Source organism: Drosophila innubila, assembly GCF_004354385.1.
Source record: "Drosophila innubila isolate TH190305 chromosome 2R unlocalized genomic scaffold, UK_Dinn_1.0 1_C_2R, whole genome shotgun sequence".
NCBI lineage: Eukaryota > Metazoa > Arthropoda > Insecta > Diptera > Drosophilidae > Drosophila > Drosophila innubila.
Genome location: NW_022995374.1, coordinates 12,979,826 through 13,000,647, shown reverse-complemented (window position 1 = coordinate 13,000,647; position 20,822 = coordinate 12,979,826). Strand labels below are relative to the sequence as shown.

Sequence of the window (20,822 nt, the reverse complement as noted above, 5' to 3'; positions counted from 1 at the left end):
GATTTATTGGGGTTTTTATATGTTATCTATTATTAGATACCAATTCCATGCTAATATTTATTTAAATTTAGCTTACATTGTCTACTATATATAGATTTACGGTGCTGTCTGCTAAGTAATTAAATTATCATTCTAAACCGCAAGTTACGTTCCAGGTACAAAGCTTGTTTAAACGTCATATCCAGCTAAAGTTACAACAACAGCATAAAATTATATAAAAGGTGTGGAATGATAGCAAATATAAAATAAAAACAAAGACAATAACTAAATAATTTCATTTCGCCAAATCTTTCCGCATTGTTAAAAGTTTTCCAAATCAAACTAGAACCAAGCACGCGGCACCAATGCGGCAATTAGAACCTTAAAACAAAGTGAATCATGACATGAATAGAGTTGGGCATGCGCAGGAACCAGACACTCAAATAAAACTGAATCGGCAGCTTTAAAGTTTGAGATGAGGCCCGTTCAATAATTGCGTCATAGCTGGAGATGAGATCGAGACGTCGGATTTGCCAAAATGAAAACAAGAACGTATTTTCACAATAGGGTGTGAATCAACGCACATTTTCGTATAAAAGGGTAGAATTCTTTACAGCTTAACAGAACGCGCTCAGACAACGCCTCAAGCACACACAGACCTTAAATAAAAACATTATAAACACTCTCAGAAAAAGGATACTTAACGGAAATTAAAATGGAGCTTTTGGTAGGCACTGTTAAATCCGCAACTTAAGGGAAAATAAATATTTATTGAAGTTTTTCTATAACCAGCAATTTTATACCCGAATGAGCCTGCTGCTCAGCATCTTCATCTGCAAATTAGCACAGATCGACGCCACGCCCACATACTACGATCTGGATAGTTATGAAAACAGTTACGATCCCAACTATCATCACAGAAGCTACGACAGCGGAAGTGGAAATTCGTATACCTTAACTTATGGCAAGCCCCTGACAGGTGATCATCTGGATAAGCTGGACACGGGTTATTACTATGTGGATAACGGTTACATTGCCCCAGTACCCAGCAGCAGTGCCTCCAGCCAACGTAGTCTGACTCCTTACAGTGACGATGTGCTGTCCGACGGATACAGAATCGCTCCAGTTGCACGCTACAGAAGAACACGTACAAAGCGCAAGAAGCTCTTTGTGCCCAACTTCTTTGGCTAAAGTGAAACTAGAGGAACACGAGAGCTCAGACTGAAGGTGATGTTAGCTATTCTATATTTAATGCTAGTTTTAGTATTGTTATTGCTACAAAAACAAGTACCTTATCTTATTTACTTAATTGTATTATATACATAAACAATAAATATAAATTAACTATACTTACGACTTTAATTTTGAATATCTAAAAACTTAAACTAAAATAGTAGTTTTTATATATTATGAAGCAGGAAATGATATCATGTTTATTCAGATGGCTTTTCATGTAAAGCAGCATAATAATCACACTATTTAAATACTTACTTTAAATTTGGCATCAACTTGTTAATTGACCACTTAACTTAGCTGTCCAAAAGCTAAAGCAAAGTAAAAAAAAAACTACGGCATGACTAAAAACCGTTTAAATAACAGGAAAAAAATGTTCAAAAAAACAGCAAGAAAGTGAAAACTATTCTATAAGTATGATTACAAAACTCTGAGCAAATCAACCAAATTAATAGTTGACGACTTTACAAGGCCATCCATTAGATAATATTAGTTTTATGAAATTAACTTCCAGTTCCACATTAAGCGTCTTCGTAAAAGAACGAAGAAAGTCAGGAAAGAAAGAATAAAACTTACGGTAACTCGCTTTCATTATCCATTTTGCCAAAGTATAATTTCGGCAACGGCAAAAGTAACGGCTAAAATTTCGTACAATATATCGCAAAATTATACCGATATTGATATTATCGCCCGAAAAAATATCGCCCAATAATATATCATCACAAAAAATATCTATCGATGTATCGATAAGCCAATGATATTTCGACATCCCTAGACAGCTGGCAGCTTAGCTGTCGTCATTTTAGCAGAAGAGGAAAAAGCATTTGCAAATAAGGCCGCTGAAAAGTGCAGTTAGTTTCTTTTTAAAAAAATGAGTTTTATGCAACCGAGTCCTGTTAAGTACGCGTGCTCTTGTGGCATTCTAAATCCGATCAATAAACTATTCTTCTGTCGCCACTGTCCGAAACTGCGATGTGGTTTCTGCGTTTGCCATGAGATTGAGTCACACTTTTGTTCTAATTGCCTGGAGAATATTCCCTCTTCTGAAGCCCGACACAAAAAGAACTGTTGCGCCAACTGCTTCGATTGTCCTTGCTGCCAGCACACGCTGTCCGCCCGGGCCACCACTGTTCCAGTTGTGCGCAAAACCGAGGAACCCAAGGAGGGGGAAAGCGGAGCGGACGTCACGCCCAGTTCAAAGCCCTCGGCCTTGCCTACAACAAAGAAAATGTATTACTTATCGTGTCTGTCGTGCCGTTGGACGACGCGTGACGTTGGCATACCTGATCAGGGAGTGGCAACAGGCACCTGGCCGGACAACGAGTGCCTGTACCAGGTGCGTTTCAACACCCTTCTGGAGTACTACCAGTCGGTGGTGCTGCAGGAGAAGCAGGAGAAACAGGAGTTCATGCGCCGCAAGGCGCCCAAGCAGCACAAGTTTCCCAGTCTGACCGATCGCACGGGTCTGACCGTCTCCCTGATACGTCGTCAAATCGGATGGACCGAGAAGAGTGTACCCAAATCGAAGCCTATCAACATCACACCCGCTGAGGCCACCGCAGAGGTGGATCCTCTGCCGGAGGACATTTTCACGCAGCCGATAAATCTGCGCAACATAACGACAATAGCACAAAGACACAGCCAGCCAGCTGATCAGCCAACGGAAGTGAGCAATCTATATCCACAGCGACGTTCCTTGTGGATCAAGCGATCGTTGCGTTGCCGCCAATGCGAGCACAATCTCATCAAGCCGGAATATCACCCAACATCCATCAAGTATCGCATTCAGCTCTTTGCCAGCTACCATGTCCCAGAGGTTGTCATGGTGCGTTGTGAGCAGCCACTGCAGCCTGGCCAGAGCAATGCCATATTGCTGAAGTTCACCAATCCCACCATGTATGACATGACAATAAGTATACTGGATGCACCGCCCAAGGATGCACAAATCAATGCGGATGCCTTTCAGCAGGCATGCAGAATTAAGGAGGAAGCTGTTACCTCTTCCCCTCTGCTTAAAGCCTCTGGCGTAAACTTGGCACGCCAGAATTCCACTAGAGAAGTGAAGCGTGAAGTACGTGAGCTGACCAATGCAACAATTGTGCCGCTAGAGAGTGAATTTGTGCTGAACCAACGCGATGATTCCAAGGAGTTCGACGAGGACGTGCAGGCGCCAATCGAGGAGCCCAAGTTCATTGTTTGGCGCAAGGGCAACAAGGTCTTACTGCGACTGCAGTTCAGCCCATCATCAGAGCTGCAGCCTGGCAGTGATGTTACTCTGGGCTTCTATATGCAGTACACATACGTTAACACCGTCACCAACACTCCTGACAAGAAGGAGCCGACCACACATGCACTCTACTCCAGGATCTTCATTGATGCGGGCGACATTGCCAACTAGCATGTTGAGTCGAGACAAAGAGAGAGTATATAGAGTCAACACAAATCGATATTAACCCGCTTTAATAATGCTAAACAAAATGTATTTATGTTACTAATTTAAGCAAATGCTTGTCGAGCGATTAGTATTACGCTTTGCACTGGCCAAACTGCATCCCATTCTATGTATATCATAATAAAATCATACGATCTAATGTGATGGGATTTTTGGCGCTTTTGTCCACTTCTCGCTCTCCTGCCAAAGCATTCTGGACGCTTTCTCATCGGTGGCAGCTTCAGACACTTTTTTTGGCTTGCAGTCGCTGAAGTACTCTCCAGTTATGCCCTCCAAGGCGGGATCTAAGGCTGCATATAAAGTGGTCTGTGCACCATTCTTTGGAGTCTTGATAAAAGGCCACATAAGTGGCTTGATGAAATACCTGTAATTATAAATAAATTATTCTTTGAAAAACGAAAATCCATTGACACTTACTGCACTATATTGGACTGTAAAATTGCCGAGCTTCTAAAGATTTCCGTGTCCACTACGCCGGGATGTAAAGCTGTCACGGTCACGCCGGTTCCTTTCAAGCGTTTAGCCAACTCCCGCGTAAACATTACGTTAGCCAACTTGCTCTGAGAATATGCAATGGTCTCGTTGTAGGACTTCTCGCTATTCAAGTCATCAATTTTTAATGTAGCCATTTTGTGCGATATACTGGAAACGTTTACTATGCGACTAGGAGCAGATTTCTGTAAATAAACTGCTTTTAAGATATGTATTTAATTTAGATAGAATTGTTTTACCTTTAGCAGATCAATCAACAAGCTGGTAAGCAAAAAGTGACCCATGTGATTGACGCCCATTTGCATCTCGAAACCATCCTTGGTAAGTCGTCGAGGTCCTCGAAAGATACCCGCATTATTAATGAGAATGTGCAGCTTATCTTGTTCCTTTTTAAAGCTAGTTCATGTTATATAAGTGTAATTATTATTGTCATGATATAGTAATGAATTTGATTAGCGTGACTCACCCTTCTACAAATTTACGAATAGATTCCAGAGATGCCAAGTCTAATTCCCGAAAGAAAACATTGTTGTTGTTCGTTTCTTTTATAATTTCTTGTCGCGCTTTTTCCGCTCTGCTTTCATCTCGACATGCCATATAAACTGTAGCTCCTCTTTTTGCCAATTCCAGAACTGTCTCCTTGCCAATACCCGTATTCGAACCGGTCACAATCACAATCTTACCGGTTTCATCAGTTTGCTTTTTGAACTGACCACCTTGCATATAGTCTCTGAATTATAGACTGTATATGAGATAGTTATTTAAAAGATAGTTACGAATTGTAGGTTACCTGATAAGGTAAATAGCCAGGCCGATTAGTGCCGGCCAAACTACCAATGGGTTTAGTAGGCAATCACAAATCGTAAGCATTATTATTTTGTAGGTGCTCTCTATTTCGAGTATTAAGTTCAACTGACCAAAAGTGAGCACGGCCTGCACTCTTTTAACTGATAATTGTGGAAAATCACAAAGGCGCATATCGTTAACGCTTCGGAAAGTGGTCGAATAAATTACGATTAAATAAAAATGTATACTTTTATCAGTATAGACTAACAACTGGGCTGTTCTGAGTTCCATATTCTATTCAATTTCACAAATCTTTAGAAGACTTTCACTTTCAGAATGATCTTAGCCAATATTGCAAGTCATCTTTCATTCATCTATAGGGTTATATGGTTTTTGTTAGCGATATCTTATCTGGGAAAAAAATCGTGAGTATCACGGGACAAGTTTATTCACTGTGAGAATATTTCAGCTATTGGAGCTGTTTAATATTTCCAGTAAATACATACCTATAAATAAAAAAGATAACCGACTGCGGTGTAAACTGTTTGTTAATATTATCTAAGAATGATAACGAATTTATAATCACTCATTAAAAGTTGTTAAGTTATGCGAATTTTAATGAAGTACATAAATATAAATATTGTGTCATAATGTGCAGGTTACATAATTGTTTTTTAAAGAGAAGCTCTATTAAATAATACTACTTTTTGTACTGGGTCCATTTTTCGCTCTCATCCCATAACAGTTTTGCCGACTTTTCATCTTTCGCAGCTTTTGAGACATCTTTTAGTTTGCAGTCGCTGAAGTACAATCCAGTAACACCATTCAAGTCAGGATCAAGAGCTGCATATAAAGTGGTTTGAGCTCCATTCTTGGTTGTTTTGAAAAGAAGCCACTGGAAACCTTTGACCATCAATCTGCAAGAAAAATAAACTCGTAGTAATTACAGATACTTATTAACAGCATTTGCTTAATAGTACGAACCGTCCAATTGTTGTTTCGAAAAATTTGTAATGTCTCAAAAGATCTGTTTGAACAGTGCCGGGATGTAGGGCGTTAACAGTAACTCCAGTTCCCTCCAAGCGTTTAGCCAACTCGCGAGTAAACAAAACATTCGCCAATTTACTCTGACTATATGCACTGTACGAATTGTAGGATTTATCACTGTTCAAGTCGTCAAAGTTCATCTTGCCCATTGTGTGAGCCAAGCTGGAAACGTTGACAATTCGACTGGGAGCTGATTTCTACAATGAAATTGAAATTTATAATGATATAAAATTTTAGGCTTAAGATTTTATTACCTTTAGCAAGTCGAGCAACAAATTGGTTAGCAAAAAGTGTCCCATATGATTAACTCCCAGCTGCATTTCAAATCCATCCTTTGTCGACATTCGAGGGCAATGCATTATTCCAGCATTGTTGATGAGTATGTGAAGTTTGTACTGCTCATTCTTGAAACTAATTGAATGCACTAATAGTTAGCATGGGAATTTGTAATAATTGAATTAACACTCACTCAGCAGCAAACTTTCGAATCGAGTCTAGGGAAGCCAAGTCAAGTTCCCTGAAGTAAATATTTTGATTGTTGGTTTCCCTAATAATTTCCAGACGAGCTTCCTCCGTTCTCTTCTTATCCCTACAGGCCATATAAACAGTGGCTCCTCGTCTGGCCAGTTCCAGTACCGTCTCCTTGCCAATGCCCGTATTTGATCCGGTAACGATCACAACCTTTCCAGTCTCATCAGTTTCCTTATCGAATTTGCCACCTTGCATGTATTGCCTAATTTGTAAATATATGTATGTACAAAGTTAGATATGTATATGTAGATGATTTCATATTTTTCTTTCCTGATAAAGTAAGCTGCGACTGCGATTAAAGCTGGCCAAACGACCGCGGGACACAACAAACAATTAATTAACGAGCACATTGTAGGGCTTGTTGAGCTGTTGACTATTCCGAGTGTAAACGAAGACTGTTCGAATTACGACGCGCTGCCTGCCTTATAAGCAAATTCAGCTGCTAAAATTCGACTCATAGAAAACTACGTCATCGTGACAAACATTTTTAAAACTTTAATATAGGGAATGAATACTAATATACAATTAACTGTTACTAGAATTTGATGTACATATAGATATTTTACACAGTACATTCTCGAATTCAATATTTTAAAAAAAGTTAACGTAATGCTTTTATATAATATTAATTCGTTGTTGAAAAGCGGGTCCACTTCTCACTCTCCTCCCACAAGAGTTTGGCCATTTTGTCATCGGTCGCAGCAGGTGCAACTTTTATCGGTTTGCAGTCACTAAAGTACAATCCAGTGACGCCATTCAAGTCAGGATCGAGAGCTGCATACAATGTGGTTTGAGCACCACTCTTAGGTGTCTTCAAAAATGGCCACAACATGGTCCTTAGAACGAGCCTAAAAAAAATTTAAATTCTAAGTTATATCGAAGAAAAACCATTTATTACTATAACAAACCGTCCAAATAAGTTGTTCAGTATCTTCATGTGTCTACCAAGCTCTGTTGCAACTACGCCTGGATGTAAAGAATTGACCGTCACTCCGGTTCCCTCTAATCTTCGAGCTAATTCGCGAGTAAATAAAACGTTGGCCAATTTGCTCTGACTGTAGGCCGAACCCTCATGATAGGACTTCTCGCTGTTCAAGTCGTCAATATTAATTTCACCACGGGTATGTGCCCGGCTGGAAACGTTAACAATACGACTGGGCGCAGATTTCTGTAAGGAAAGTTGAGTTAATAGGAATTTCAGATTGTTATAAAAATAGAGTTACTTTTAGCATATCAAGCAGCAACATAGTTAACAAAAAGTGTCCCATATGGTTAACTCCCAGCTGCATCTCGAATCCATCCTTGGTCAACATTCGAGGACAACGCATTACGCCTGCATTGTTAATAAGTATATGAAGTTTATTCTCCTTGGATCCTTTGAATCTGATTTAAAAAATGTCAGTAAATATGGGATTTTGTAATAATTAACGGATTACTCACGCAGCAACAAACTTGCGAATGGATTCTAGGGAGGACAAGTCTAGTTCAAGGAAGAAAATGTTTTGATTCTTAGTTTCCTTAATAATTTCCAGCCGAGCTTCCTCCGCTCTCTTCTTATCCCGACAGGCCATATAAACAGTGGCTCCGCGTCTGGCCAGTTCCAAAACTGTCTCCTTGCCAATGCCCGTATTCGAACCGGTTACAATCACAACCTTACCCGTTTCATCAGTTTTCTTTTCGAACTTGCCACCCTGCATGTATTGCCTTAAATATAAATTTTAAATTACAAATTGTTCAGCTATTTGTTTAGTATTTCATCACTTGTTTACTTAAGAAAATAAAGTGCACCGAAGAGGACAGCTGGCCCCGCAATACAAGGACACAATAGAAAATTAATAAAAGTACACATTTTAAAGCTGTTGCGGGTTTAACAACTTATTTAAAGACAATAATGCTAATTAATCTACAATAAGTGCATAAAAGTAACGCATCACGATGACAAAACAACAACAGTGAGAAAGAACCAGAACAAACTAATGATTAAAAAGACGATTGAAAAGTTATCGATATTTATTTGGTATGTACAAATAACGGACTAAAAAATAAATGTAGCCAGCTTTTTTAAAAAAGAGCGTAAATACAAAATAAAAGCACTTAAGTAATAGGTGTTTTTTCTCGTATTACTTTAATTAATGAGTTGTTACATCTACTACTTGCAGTGTCTATAGAAATATTAATATCTATTTCAACTGCAGTATCTCTGATTGAGTCCATTTCTCGCTCACAGCCCAAAGCCATTTGCCAATGTGCGCATCTCTGGCAGCGGGTGCTACATCCGCTATTTGGCAATCGCTAAAGTATTGTCCTGTTACGGTTTCCAATTCCGGATCGAGGGCAACATACAAACTAGTTTGTGCTCCACTTTTGGGTGTCTTCACAAATGGCCAAAACAAAGGCCTAACAAATACACTGCAACAAAAGATGATTATATATTGGAGCTTTGTTTACTACTGTAAGATGGAACAAACCCGGCAAAAAAATTTGTGAAAAATCCCATGTGTCTAAAGAGCTCCGTGTCAACAATTCCAGGATGTAAGGCATTAACAGTCACTCGACTTCCCTCCAAGCGTTTGGCCAATTCGCGTGTGAATAATATATTGGCCAGTTTGCTCTGACTGTAAGCCTTGCCCTCGTCATAGGCAAGTTCGCTGTTCAAGTCTCCTGTGTTGATTTCCCCTCGCGTGTGTGCTAAACTGGACACAACGACGATTCTACTGGGTCTCGTTTTCTATAATAATGGGAAATTGTCAGTTAATACATATAGTCAATAATCTCTTTTTTAAACCTTTAGCACGTCTAGCAATAAATTGGTGAGTAGAAAGTGACCCAAGTGATTGACGCCCAATTGCATTTCGAAGCCATCTTTGGTTAGAGATCGTGGACAACGCATGACACCAGCATTATTGATGAGTATGTCCAGTTTCTTCTGTTCCCGATTGAAGCTGGTATAAGGATCGTATGTTATTATAGTTAAGTTGACTTAAAACAGCAACTTACGTGGATACAAAGTTTCGTATGGAATCCATGGAAGCCAAATCGCATTCACGGCAATAGACGTATTTGTTTTTAGTCTCCAGGACAATCTCCTCTCGTGCCTCCTCACACTTTTTCATATCCCGACAGGCCATATAAACAGTGGCTCCTCGTCGGGCCAGTTCCCGCACAGTTTCCTTGCCAATTCCGGTATTAGAACCGGTCACAATCACAACTTTGCACGTTTCATCCGTATTCTTGGTGAACTGGCCACCTTGCATAAGGTCTCTTCAAGCACAAATATTTATCATGTTTTTATACCCATATTTTTTACTTACTTTAAGAAACATCCTCCGCCCACTGTGGTGCCTGCAACACTTAACCAAAATATTGGCCGGCTTTTTAGAAACGCGAATAACGTCATTATGCACTTTGAAATAATTAAACACGAGAATTCCCAACAATGCGCAGCAACAAGCGCAATAGTTCAGAGTGTTCGTATCAAAAATACCCTGTAGTATTTATATAAACTTGAATTCGTCACATTTAAAATTGTATCGAAAGTATTCAAGTTATCAGGGCATTATTTAATTGTGTAAAAGTTTTTTGTAAATTATACCATTTGTTTATTTAAATGTTAGTTATTAATTTGTATGAACTAAAAATTGTGTATACTCTTTATGCATAATTTTTACTGGGCATTACAGCCAGGGTTGCTTACCTGACTTCTACATTTAATTTATAAACTTACTTTAAAACATAAGCCGCCAATCCAAACACAAGAGGCCAATCTAAAAGCCTACCCAAAATACAATCGATAATCATGCACATTTTGAGCGCGATTTGAGCAATAACATAAAAAGCTAAATTTTATTAAGCTGTGGTTCCTTTGTATGAGTGCAACACAGGGTGTTTCCAGTTCACAAATTCGTCAGCTTTAGACGTGGGTTTGTTTTGTTTGTTTTCCTCTACAAATTTCACGTAAATACACGCTTTTTAAGAGCGTCGCTTATGAATATCAAATCACCTGCTGTGTGTGCCAGGTGACATTAAGTGCAGTGCCAACGGAGACGCATTCGTCTAAAAAATATCGAGGCAAACCAAAAAATTAATAAACAAAATGCGTCGAAATGTGTAAGTCAACGCCAACTCGACTGTTGCATTAACACAACAAACAAATTGAATGATAACTTTGATCAATTTTAGGCGACACCAGGAGCACAACTGGGAGGATGGCATGGATGATATGTTCGCCAGGCCCGTCCACGACGAGAATGAATATGTGGATCTGGTGCAGATCTCCAACAGATCCAGCAACGGCCACGCTAAACTGAACACCCTGGAGGTGAAAGTGCAGGAGGGCGATACGTTGCAGGCACTGGCACTTCGGTTCCATTGCTCCGTGGCAGACATCAAGCGCTTAAATAAGATTGACCGTGAGAATGAGATTCACGCACGTCGAATTATTCGGATTCCAGTCACAGTGCACAATGTTTTATTGGGTAGCAAGGATCCCGATGCATTGCCCGCCATCCACCGTAGTGGCAACAACAGTCCTAGGCACAATTTGGAGAAGGAGCCGGAAATTGAGCGGAATCCTCTGGAAGATGCACGTTTAATGCTGGACGAGCGACTGTTGGTGGCTGCAGTAAATGCTTCGGTTGCGGTAGCTGGTGAGGATCAGCCCGCAACAAGAAGAGATGCAAGTAAATTCTATGATGGCTCTCATGGCTATCCAGACGATGAGAGTGAGTAAATTACTTTATTTATATTAAAATCTTAGGTGGCTGGCATAGTTTTTAAAAATCCATTGTAAATTGTTAACAGCTGTTAAAGCTGGCCAACCAAGCAAAGTTTGCTCGAGTTACCCTGTGTTCCTTGAGGAGCATTTCTGTGAAATATAACGTTAAGTTGGTCTTCAAACAAGTTGGCAGCACTTAATGTTGGCTAGTTTCTTAGCTATTTTGCATCGCAAATTCAGCTATTTTCGGATGCTTTTCAGACAGAAACAGCTACTTTCCTCAAAAAAAGTTGGCAACCGTAGGCAATTTGTTTAGTCATTGTCATCACTAGCGTTGTCGAAAAACACATCAATTTAGTTAATTTTTCGCTGTTAAACAATTAAAACAAGATGCCGGACTACCTGGGAGATGATCAACGCAAGGTTAAACACGAAGAGAAAGAGGACAAAGAAATCAAGTCCCTCGACGAAGGCGACATCGAGCTGCTGAAGACGTACGGACAGAGTCAGTATCACAAGTCCATAAAGAGCATCGAGGAGGACATACAAAAGGCCGTAAAGCAGGTCAACGAGCTGACGGGCATCAAGGAGAGCGACACGGGTCTGGCACCGCCAGCTCTGTGGGATTTGGCTGCCGACAAGCAAATATTGCAAAATGAGCAACCGCTGCAGGTGGCGCGTTGCACAAAGATTATTAACGCAGACTCGGATGATCCCAAGTATATCATTAATGTGAAGCAGTTTGCCAAGTTTGTGGTGGATTTGGCCGATTCCGTGGCACCCACGGACATTGAGGAGGGCATGCGCGTTGGCGTTGACCGCAACAAGTATCAAATCCACATTCCTTTACCACCCAAGATAGATCCCACGGTGACGATGATGCAGGTGGAGGACAAACCAGATGTTACCTACAGCGATGTCGGCGGCTGCAAGGAACAGATTGAAAAGTTGCGTGAGGTGGTGGAAACGCCACTTTTGCACCCGGAGAAGTTCGTCAATTTGGGTATTGAGCCTCCCAAGGGTGTGCTGCTCTTTGGTCCGCCCGGCACAGGCAAGACTTTGTGTGCTCGTGCTGTGGCCAATCGCACAGATGCCTGTTTCATCCGTGTCATCGGCTCGGAGCTGGTGCAGAAGTACGTGGGCGAGGGCGCTCGCATGGTGCGTGAGCTGTTTGAGATGGCCCGCTCCAAGAAGGCTTGTCTCATCTTCTTTGATGAAATCGATGCTATTGGCGGTGCACGTTTCGATGACGGCGCTGGCGGCGACAACGAAGTGCAGCGTACTATGCTGGAGCTGATCAATCAACTCGACGGCTTCGATCCCCGTGGCAATATCAAGGTGCTGATGGCCACGAATAGACCGGATACGCTGGATCCTGCGCTTATGCGTCCCGGTCGTCTGGATCGTAAGGTCGAGTTTGGACTGCCCGATCAGGATGGACGCTCGCACATCTTCAAAATCCACGCTCGCTCCATGTCCGTCGAGCGGGACATTCGCTTCGATTTGTTGGCCCGTCTTTGTCCCAACTCAACCGGCGCTGAGATTCGTTCGGTGTGCACTGAGGCTGGCATGTTTGCCATCCGAGCACGTCGCAAGGTGGCCACCGAGAAGGACTTCCTCGAGGCCGTCAACAAGGTTATCAAGAGCTATGCCAAGTTCAGCGCTACGCCACGTTATATGACCTACAATTAAGTTACGATTTATAAAATTACGATTTTTCATCTTCATATGCCGCGCTGTGACCTAAAACTGTAACAACTCCTGCAGCTGGCCATTAAGTAAAACTAAATAAATGATATACATAAAATAAACATAGGTTCCCTTCAAGTTTTATTTGAATTTGTAGCAGTAGCATTTAAGATGAGGTGGCGTTTTGAAGGGCAGGAATTGTCGAGAGCAAGATATCACTAACTACTTAGTATGCCGATTATAATATCAGTAGATAACAGATGAATATATTTATAGCACAGATTCCATTTACGCTTAATCATCAGTTGATATTTAAATAAATATAATTTAGGTTATCATTAAATTTGATTTTAATATTTTGCTATTACGACCTATCTATTCAATGCTGTTTGAATAATATTTTTGGCTTATATTTCTTAAATTTCTCTCTGCAAACTAGAAAAAGTATTTTTAATTGTATATTTTAACGTTGGCACCGTTTTTCTTTGAAAATCCTTTGTAAAAATGTAAATATTTGAACTAACATATTTATTATTTAATATAAAACGTAATATATTTATTTTGCTTATGCGCAGGCAAAATGGAGCATCCTTTGGACGACAATGCAGCCTTGCTGGACGACATGCTGATAGACAGGCATGCGCCAAGGGTTCGGCCCATACCAGGTCCATCGTTGCGGGCAATTGATTGGTCTGGTTCGGATTGCGACATGTCCTGGATATGCCTGCTGATCTTTATTCTTGCACTCTGTGTTGTTATACCATTGGTCTATGTCATCTATCTGGCGGAGCATCCACATCACACCCACAGCTCTCCCTAGTTGCTGATGTGATCATCATTCCAAATGTGCTAATTGAAATGATATGATAGGAAACCACAACTCCACAACCACACACACTCTCTTTGCTCCAAAAAAACGCATTTTGAATGCAATTGAGAGCAGTAGAATTTATTTTTTATATAAATATACATGAATAGAAATAAAATACCAATTGTGACTTGTACAAATCTAATAATAGACATGAAAGAATATTTAAATTATTTATTAATGTCCCCACTTTCAAAATTGTGTTAACTTGAAAATCATTGAAATTATTTAACGAAACCAAACTAATCTCAACTGGCAGCCCTATAGACAGTTAGAACCATGTAATAAAGCTGTGAACAGGTAAAAATAAATAGTACAACTACTTGTTTTACTGTAAGTTTTTTATAATATTATTAAATAATACATCGATATATATTTATGTTTATATAACGAGTTACAGGTCCGATTGAAAATTCAAATGATGTATAGCTTAAAGCTAAATACATTTCTTAATGCTAAATAAAATATTAAATAAATAGTATCCATGGATAATTAATTAGTAAGTGAAGCACTATAATTAGTTATAATTTACGCACACTGGGCGACAATTGTATGTTAAGTACTTTTTCTTCTGAATACTTTAGAATGACTTTTGAAGTGTGTCTGGAAATGGCACATGATTATTTGGTGTAAACTGTTGACGATTTGGTATCCAGGTAAAAAGGTGGGCACCATTATTGTGCATATTCCTGGCAAGGAATAGGCAACCAATGACCACACACCCATTTAGGTACCTCAGTTGCATATTCACTTAAACTTTAAGTTCTCAAAGAAAGCAATATTACTCCTGAGGAAGCCACGACGGACGGGCACTGGACTCGCCGGTGCAGCAATGGGAATGGTATTGGATAGGCTCTCCGACTGCATGGATGGATCTCTGTGGGATTTAAAGTTGTTAAAGCCATGCCAAATGATATACCGTTTAGCTCACGTTTCTAGTGATGATAAATCGGAGGCAATTGTGGATTCATCAGCCACCTCAGCCATGGAGACGGCATGTTGCAACATATGCTTGCGTGTCACTGGAGTTACTGGTGTATCTGGCTTCTCTGGTGTCTCGGGTGCTGACACCAGCTTGACATGCTGTATTGAAATCGGATGTAAGCATATGTAGTATATTATAATATAAACTAAGTTACCTTTGCTCGCCAGCGTCTCGCGGGTTGAGTGCGTTTGCTGGTCAGGAGAAACGCTTGAGCCAGAGCCCTAACCGAGGGCAGGGCATGGACCACATCATCCTCAATTGGCGGCTTATCCACCGGTGTGCTTGGTTCAGGCTTAATATATGTATAAATATTATAAAAAATGTATGTTTAAAAAGTAAAAATCTAAGATTGTTCTTTCGATCTCTTGGATAATGAGATTAAACTCGCGTTTAAATCTTTTATTTCAATATAAAAAAGATTGTGTCTTCGGATTATAATAGAGATTTTAATGATTTTATTTAAAATTATAAAGAGGTCTACCTACCACTTCTTCCTCGTCTATGGACAGAACTTGGCTAGGTTCAATCAAACGACGTTTCGGTTGCAGGAATCTAAAGGCAGGCGGCGTGGAGCCTCGAGTGGGTGTGGTTGTGGGTGATGAACACACCGTGGGCACCGAATCAGCTGGTCCAAACTGCAGCACAACGGGACGCTCACGTTTGCGTGATGCATCCATGGAGTCTGGTGGGGAGGAGGAGAAGGCTGCTCCCAGTGCAGACTCCATGGATAAAGTGCTCGATGTGCTGGGCTGATCCGTAACTGATTCTCGCTCGATGACTCTCGTCTCCTGCTTATTGAAATCGTAGACACGCACCGTATCCGAGTCATCGCTGGTCGTGAGTTGCGATTGCATCGATGGATTCGATAGCGACTCCAAGCTGGCATTGCCCTCATCCACAACCTGGACGGGCAATGCTGTATAAACACAGTTCGCATCGGCAATTGAAGCCTTTCGAGAAAACATTTTTGAGCGTGTGTTCAAGTTGTGTGTGTTGTTTGTTTGTTGTTGTTGTTGTTGTTGTTGTATGTTAGTTTAGGTAGACATTTAACATTTATATGAAAAAAAGAATTTGCAAGTATTAAGTATAAGATTTTATGTTGAAGCCATTGCATTTAAACTGGATTTTGTGAAGAATTTTTAGCTGCATCCTCGGTGATTGTCAATCATGATTGTGATGTATGTGTATGTGTATGTGTGATTTGATCAAGCAGCATGCAAATAATTCCACTTTTAGTTACAGCTACTTGGAGTCAAAAGATAATTCAATTATATTTAACTAATTAGCAAATACGTGAGTTAAGCACAAAGTGAAACAAATGTTGTTAGTAAAATTCACTTATCAATAAATTACAAATATGTCTTTTTAAACATCATTTTCTTAGAATAATCATTATCTTTTTTTAATTAATTACCTGTACTCACCATTTCAATTGTTGCTTTATTTTTACTAAAAACATTTGTTTCATTTAATATGCTGTGGTTTTTGTTTAACTTTTGGCTTTATTTATATTATAGATTTTATGTTTATAAAAGTAGTTAGCAATATGAATTAACTAAAATGTGCATACAAAAGAATATTATTTTTCTATTAAAAATTAACAGCGCAAAATCATAAAATTATAAGAAAAGAACGAAAAACATACGAATTAATGCTGCATACTTTCAGGCGCATTAGGCAATAATTAATAGCATTTAAATTTACGATTATTAATAGTATTATAAAGTTTTAAGATTTTAGTTTTTGATAGATAGCAGATACGAGTATAATTATGATAAGTTGATAGACAACTAGCTCTGGTGCATCTTGGTGCGTTTTACTTGAGCAGATGGCACTGCCAGCTTACAGATGGAGATTCTATATCTATACATCTCTGACTCCGACATAGATTCAGATTCAGATTGATAATTTTGTTGCGGGAAATAGATTTTTGTGTTGCATTTACTGACTAGTAGATTGTGTGTGTTTGTTTTTGTTGAACTTGACTAACTTTTAGCTATGCAGATTTTGGCAGATGTTAATCGTACCTCTAGGAGCTACAACTACGACCCCATCCCCGTCCCCATTGCCACTTCATCCCTCTAGCTGCTAGAAGAGTAGACTATTGTTGCTGTACTTGGCATCGGCACCGCTGAAACCATTCAGACAGCTATCGACTCCCGAGTCCTGATCGTCCATGCAGGGTTTCACCTGCAACTCGGTTTCGAACAAAGGATTCATCACGAAATCCTTGGAGGTGGCGGACACAGCACGAAAACTGTTGCGCTTGAGGTCCTTGTGGAGCAGCTGCTTCTCGAACTGGGTGAGGACGGCTTGCGAAGGACCCACCTGACGCCTCTTGGAAGCGGACGAACCAAAGGACATGCCACTGCCATTGCTGTGCAGGCTCAGCGAGGATTGCGTATGGCGTTTGGGCAGCGTGCTGCCAAAATAAGTTGGGGCATGCCCCGAACTGCTGCGCCACGATCGATTTGAACGTATGTCAAAGTCATCTAGGTCGGGATCTATGCCCAAACTGGACTCGCGATAATGCGACGCCGATGTGGAGGGACGCTCTATGGCTGGGACGTGGGTGTGGGGATTTAATGTGGGGGAATTACGCTTGTTAATGAATTTTAGCGAGCTGCTGCGTCGCACGGGCGTCGACAGCGTCCAATGTGAGAGGTCAGCAAGGTTACTTTGAGCGCTACCATGCGATGGATTTACCTCATTGATGACAATATCCTCATCGGTCTGAGCGGATGTTGCCTCCATGTGGCAGCTGCTGATGCTGGCGCCCAACGACTGTCCCTTGGCGCCCTCGTTGGGCGCATTGTTGATGTAATAATCGCGACTATAGCTGCAAACATAAATTGTAAGTTGCTAGTTAAACATTTCTTGGATTATCCTATAGACAACTTACCGCTTATAGTCCTCCACACGGCTGGCAGGCTCCACATTCTCTGTTGTCCTCAAAGCCAAGGCTTTTTGCTCGGCAGTCGGACTTATGTTGGGCACATCCATGAATCTTTCCTGTGTGCCGCTGATGCGTTGCTTCAGTGCCTCGGGCGCATAGGGATTGTTTGGCATTTCAACGGCATTATACCACTTCTTGACCTCACGTTCCGCTATGGAGCCTACAAAAGTAATCAGAATTTTCTTAGCTAGTAGATACGAATTTCAAACTAAAGCTTGCTCTAGATATAAGCAACATATTAGCCGGTCTAAGAACAGAACAGAACACAATACAATTAAAGCAATAACGAGTACATTAGGGAGACAACAAACACCGAGTGATGAGAGTGTATTGGCCAAAGAGTGCGTGTTACCTGGGGCAAAGCGCCGCAACAGTACAACATCATCTTCATTATTATTCACATCATAATCATCTTCAATATCAACGCCATTCTGTTGGCCATCATTCAATGCGATGGCCGACTTTTTAGACCATCTTAGTGAACCATTTGTTAGTATTCTTTGTGTTGTGTTAGTGTTGTTGTGGTTGTGGTTGTTGTTACTCGTATTTGTTTTAGTATTTGGTATAATGTTGTTAGTTGTTGTTGGTGTTGGTGTTAGTGCCTCATCCAAAATGTCAGTTCTGTAACTATCATAATCGTTAACTGAGTCAACGTCGCCGTTAAAGGTCTCATGAGAGGTGGACGGCGAGTTCTCATTGCTGTCGTTTGAGTTTGAGCTTAATTGATCTGAGAAAAGAATGTGGTTAATAAAGTTGTAACCAATTTCAGTGAAACTACCAACGATAAAGAACTCATCATCGTTAACATCAGCAAGATCAACTGAGGTTTGACTGGCAGTATCTGAATAATTGGCAACTAGTTCTACATCAGGTTCTTCCTCAGCTGAGTTTTTATCAGTCTCTGATCGAACTATATCAGCTTCTACTTCCTTCCCAGCTACATTACTATCACTACTACAGTCTAAACTTAAATGCTGGTATGTATTCAATTCATCAAACAGACTAGGTTGGGTTTCATATTCTACATCATCTATGGTCTCATCAGAGGAATCAAAGGAACTCAGGTATTTGTGCATGATAAGAGCGCGTCGACGTCGTCTTTCAATTGTTGCTAACAGTCGTTTGTCTTTGATGTGCGTGTAAAACTTGCAAATGGTCCCCAAGAGATTCACTGGTCTCGAACATGAGTCTTCATCGCTCGGTGTTGTATCTAGGATATTCGGCTGTCTTCGTAGGCACTTTTGAGTCGTTTTACCTAGAGCGGATATATCGCTCTTAATGCAATCTGTTGTCATTTGCAGCAGATCAATCTCAACACGAGTCTCCGCCTCAATTTCCGATTCTTGAATTCCCAAGGCTCTTATCCGTGTGTCAAATATGGAGTTGTCAGGATCAACCATAACATATCTTTGTTCCGATTGTTCCATTGCTGAAATATTTGCAAGTGTTTGTCCCGCAAAGTCTTCGGGAGCAGTAAATGGTTCTGGAATATTAATTGCTGGCTTAAGAGCTCCTTCAACCGGCGCAGAAGCTTCTTGAGGAGTTACCGAAGGAACTGGAATTACCTCCACACTAGCGACATTCTCTGTTACTATAGCTGGAACTTTTGTAGCAACAACCTGCTCTATTTCTGGTGCTGGAACCTCCGATTCAGTATTTTGTGGATCTGGATTATCTATTGCTGGTGTAAGAACTTCTTCAACTGGAGTAAGAGCTTTTTCTGGAGCAGCCGGAGGATCTGTTATAGCAGCAACCTCCTCTATTGCTGGTGCTGAAAGCTCCGTATCGGCAACCTGTTGATCAGGGTTGTCTACTGCTGGTGTGGGAGCTTCTCCAACTGGCGCAGGAGCTTCTTCTGGAGCTACCGGAGGGTCTGGCATTACCTCAACGCTAGCAACCTCCTCTATTGCTGGTGCTGGAGCTTCTATAGCAGCAACCTGTTCAACAGGGCTGTCTATTGCTGGTGTGAGAACTTCTCCAACACTAGCAACCTCCTCTATTGCTGGTGCTGGAGCTTCTACAGCAGCAACCTCCTCTATTGCTGGTGCTGGAGCATCTATAGCAGCAACCTGTTGCTCAGGGTTCTCTATTGCTGGTGTGAGAATTTCTCCAACTGACGCAGGAGCTTCTTTAGGAGCTACCGGAGGATCCGGTATTACTTCTCCATTAGTAACCTCCTCTATTGCAGTTGCTGGAGCTTCTGTAGCAGCAACCTCCTCTATCGCTGGTGCTGAAAGCTTCGGATCGACAACCTGTGGTTCAGGATTGTCTATTGCTGGTGTGAGAACTTCTTTAACTGGCGCAGGAGCTTCTTCTGGAGCTACCGGAGGGTCTGGCATTACCTCAACACTAGCAACCCCCTCTATTGCTAGTGCTGGAGCTTCTATAGCAGCAACCTGTTGCTCAGGGCTGTCTATTGCTGGTGTGAGAACTTCTCCAACACTAGCAACCTCCTCTATTGCTGGTGCTGGAGCTTCTGTAGCAGCAACCTCCTCTATTGCTGGTGCTGGAGCTTCTATAGCAGCAACCTGTTGCTCAGGGTTGTCTATTGCTGGTGTGAGAACTTCTCCAACTGGCGCAGGAGTTTCTTCTGGAGCTACCGGAGGGTCTGGCATTACCTCAACACTAGCAACCTCCTCTATTGCTGGTGCTGGAGCTTCTATAGCAGCAACCTGTTCAACAGGGCTGTCTATTGCTGGTGTGAGAACTTCTCCAACACTAGCAACCTCCTCTATTGCTGGTGCTGGAGCTTCTGTAGCAGCAACCTCCTCTTTTGCTGGTGCTGGAGCTTCTATAGCAGCAACCTGTTGCTCAGGGTTGTCTATTGCTGGTGTGAGAACTTCTCCAACTGGCGCAGGAGCTTCTTCTGGAGCTACCGGAGGGTCTGGCATTACCTCAACACTAGAAGCCTGCTTTATTGCTGGTGCTGGAGCTTCTGTAGCAGCAACCTCCTCTATTGCTGGTGCTGGAGTTTCTATAGCAGCAACCTGTTGCTCAGGGTTGTCTATTGCTGGTGTGAGAACTTCTCCAACTGGCGCAGGAGCTTCTTCTGGAGCTACCGGAGGGTCTGGCATTACCTCAACACTAGCA

General features: G+C 41.3%; 8 protein-coding genes across 22 annotated transcripts in view; 4 read left to right on the top strand and 4 right to left on the bottom strand.

The window, feature by feature from the left end:
- Window positions 1-608: 608 nt before the first annotated feature.
- LOC117784407 lies at window positions 609-1,171 on the top strand. Its single transcript, XM_034622137.1, has 2 exons — window positions 609-706; window positions 772-1,171. The coding sequence occupies exons 1-2, from the start codon at window positions 695-697 to the stop codon at window positions 1,168-1,170; spliced, it is 411 nt and encodes a 136-aa protein (XP_034478028.1). The 5' UTR covers window positions 609-694; the 3' UTR covers window position 1,171.
- An 836-nt stretch (window positions 1,172-2,007) lies between these two features.
- Window positions 2,008-3,803, top strand: LOC117784159 (dynactin subunit 4). The gene has a single exon (XM_034621817.1). It carries the CDS (start codon window positions 2,084-2,086, stop codon window positions 3,608-3,610), a length of 1,527 nt encoding a protein of 508 aa, XP_034477708.1. The 5' UTR covers window positions 2,008-2,083; the 3' UTR covers window positions 3,611-3,803.
- On the bottom strand, window positions 3,656-5,110 carry LOC117784160 (retinol dehydrogenase 12-like). Its single transcript, XM_034621818.1, has 5 exons — window positions 4,947-5,110; window positions 4,623-4,886; window positions 4,396-4,552; window positions 4,082-4,341; window positions 3,656-4,028 (listed from the first exon to the last, which is right to left on the bottom strand). The coding sequence occupies exons 1-5, from the start codon at window positions 5,024-5,026 to the stop codon at window positions 3,800-3,802; spliced, it is 990 nt and encodes a 329-aa protein (XP_034477709.1). The 5' UTR covers window positions 5,027-5,110; the 3' UTR covers window positions 3,656-3,799.
- A 428-nt stretch (window positions 5,111-5,538) lies between these two features.
- On the bottom strand, window positions 5,539-6,943 carry LOC117785664 (retinol dehydrogenase 12-like). The gene is made up of 5 exons (XM_034623816.1): window positions 6,791-6,943; window positions 6,459-6,722; window positions 6,244-6,400; window positions 5,927-6,186; window positions 5,539-5,859 (listed from the first exon to the last, which is right to left on the bottom strand). Exons 1-5 carry the CDS (start codon window positions 6,868-6,870, stop codon window positions 5,643-5,645), a joined length of 978 nt encoding a protein of 325 aa, XP_034479707.1. The 5' UTR covers window positions 6,871-6,943; the 3' UTR covers window positions 5,539-5,642.
- Window positions 6,944-7,024: 81 nt separating this feature from the next.
- Window positions 7,025-10,339, bottom strand: LOC117785663 (retinol dehydrogenase 13-like). 4 transcript variants are annotated; one of them, XM_034623814.1, is made up of 5 exons: window positions 10,245-10,339; window positions 7,961-8,224; window positions 7,744-7,903; window positions 7,429-7,688; window positions 7,025-7,368 (listed from the first exon to the last, which is right to left on the bottom strand). In XM_034623814.1, exons 1-5 carry the CDS (start codon window positions 10,322-10,324, stop codon window positions 7,146-7,148), a joined length of 987 nt encoding a protein of 328 aa, XP_034479705.1. In that variant the 5' UTR covers window positions 10,325-10,339; the 3' UTR covers window positions 7,025-7,145. The 4 variants fall into 4 exon arrangements, with proteins under 4 accessions (XP_034479705.1, XP_034479704.1, XP_034479706.1 ...); XM_034623813.1 differs by lacking the exon at window positions 10,245-10,339 and adding an exon at window positions 8,290-8,486; XM_034623815.1 differs by lacking the exons at window positions 7,025-7,368; window positions 7,429-7,688; window positions 7,744-7,903; window positions 7,961-8,224 and adding exons at window positions 8,513-8,929; window positions 8,989-9,248; window positions 9,306-9,462; window positions 9,518-9,781.
- A 61-nt stretch (window positions 10,340-10,400) lies between these two features.
- Window positions 10,401-14,105, top strand: LOC117785665 (lysM and putative peptidoglycan-binding domain-containing protein 4). Its single transcript, XM_034623817.1, has 3 exons — window positions 10,401-10,627; window positions 10,700-11,241; window positions 13,499-14,105. The coding sequence occupies exons 1-3, from the start codon at window positions 10,614-10,616 to the stop codon at window positions 13,741-13,743; spliced, it is 801 nt and encodes a 266-aa protein (XP_034479708.1). The 5' UTR covers window positions 10,401-10,613; the 3' UTR covers window positions 13,744-14,105.
- Window positions 11,513-13,049, top strand: LOC117785662 (26S proteasome regulatory subunit 7). The gene has a single exon (XM_034623810.1). The coding sequence runs from the start codon at window positions 11,625-11,627 to the stop codon at window positions 12,924-12,926; it is 1,302 nt and encodes a 433-aa protein (XP_034479701.1). The 5' UTR covers window positions 11,513-11,624; the 3' UTR covers window positions 12,927-13,049.
- Window positions 14,106-14,339: 234 nt separating the features above from the next.
- The window catches only part of LOC117785658 (calphotin), a 32,692-nt gene continuing 26,209 nt past the window's right edge, over window positions 14,340-20,822 (bottom strand). For 5 of the 12 annotated variants that reach the window (XM_034623793.1, XM_034623794.1, XM_034623797.1 and 2 more), the window contains 7 exons: window positions 18,085-18,459; window positions 17,679-17,892; window positions 17,483-17,615; window positions 15,262-15,726; window positions 14,931-15,068; window positions 14,723-14,874; window positions 14,340-14,668 (listed from right to left, as the gene is read on the bottom strand). In XM_034623793.1, coding sequence (XP_034479684.1) covers window positions 14,539-14,668; window positions 14,723-14,874; window positions 14,931-15,068; window positions 15,262-15,726; window positions 17,483-17,615; window positions 17,679-17,892; window positions 18,085-18,459 — 1,607 coding nt within the window. In that variant the 3' untranslated portion in view covers window positions 14,340-14,538. Of the gene's footprint in view, window positions 14,669-14,722; window positions 14,875-14,930; window positions 15,069-15,261; window positions 15,727-16,516; window positions 17,616-17,678; window positions 17,893-18,084; window positions 18,460-18,987; window positions 20,405-20,822 lie in introns of those variants that run through there. The other 7 variants (XM_034623798.1, XM_034623799.1, XM_034623800.1 and 4 more) reach the window with 4 other exon arrangements.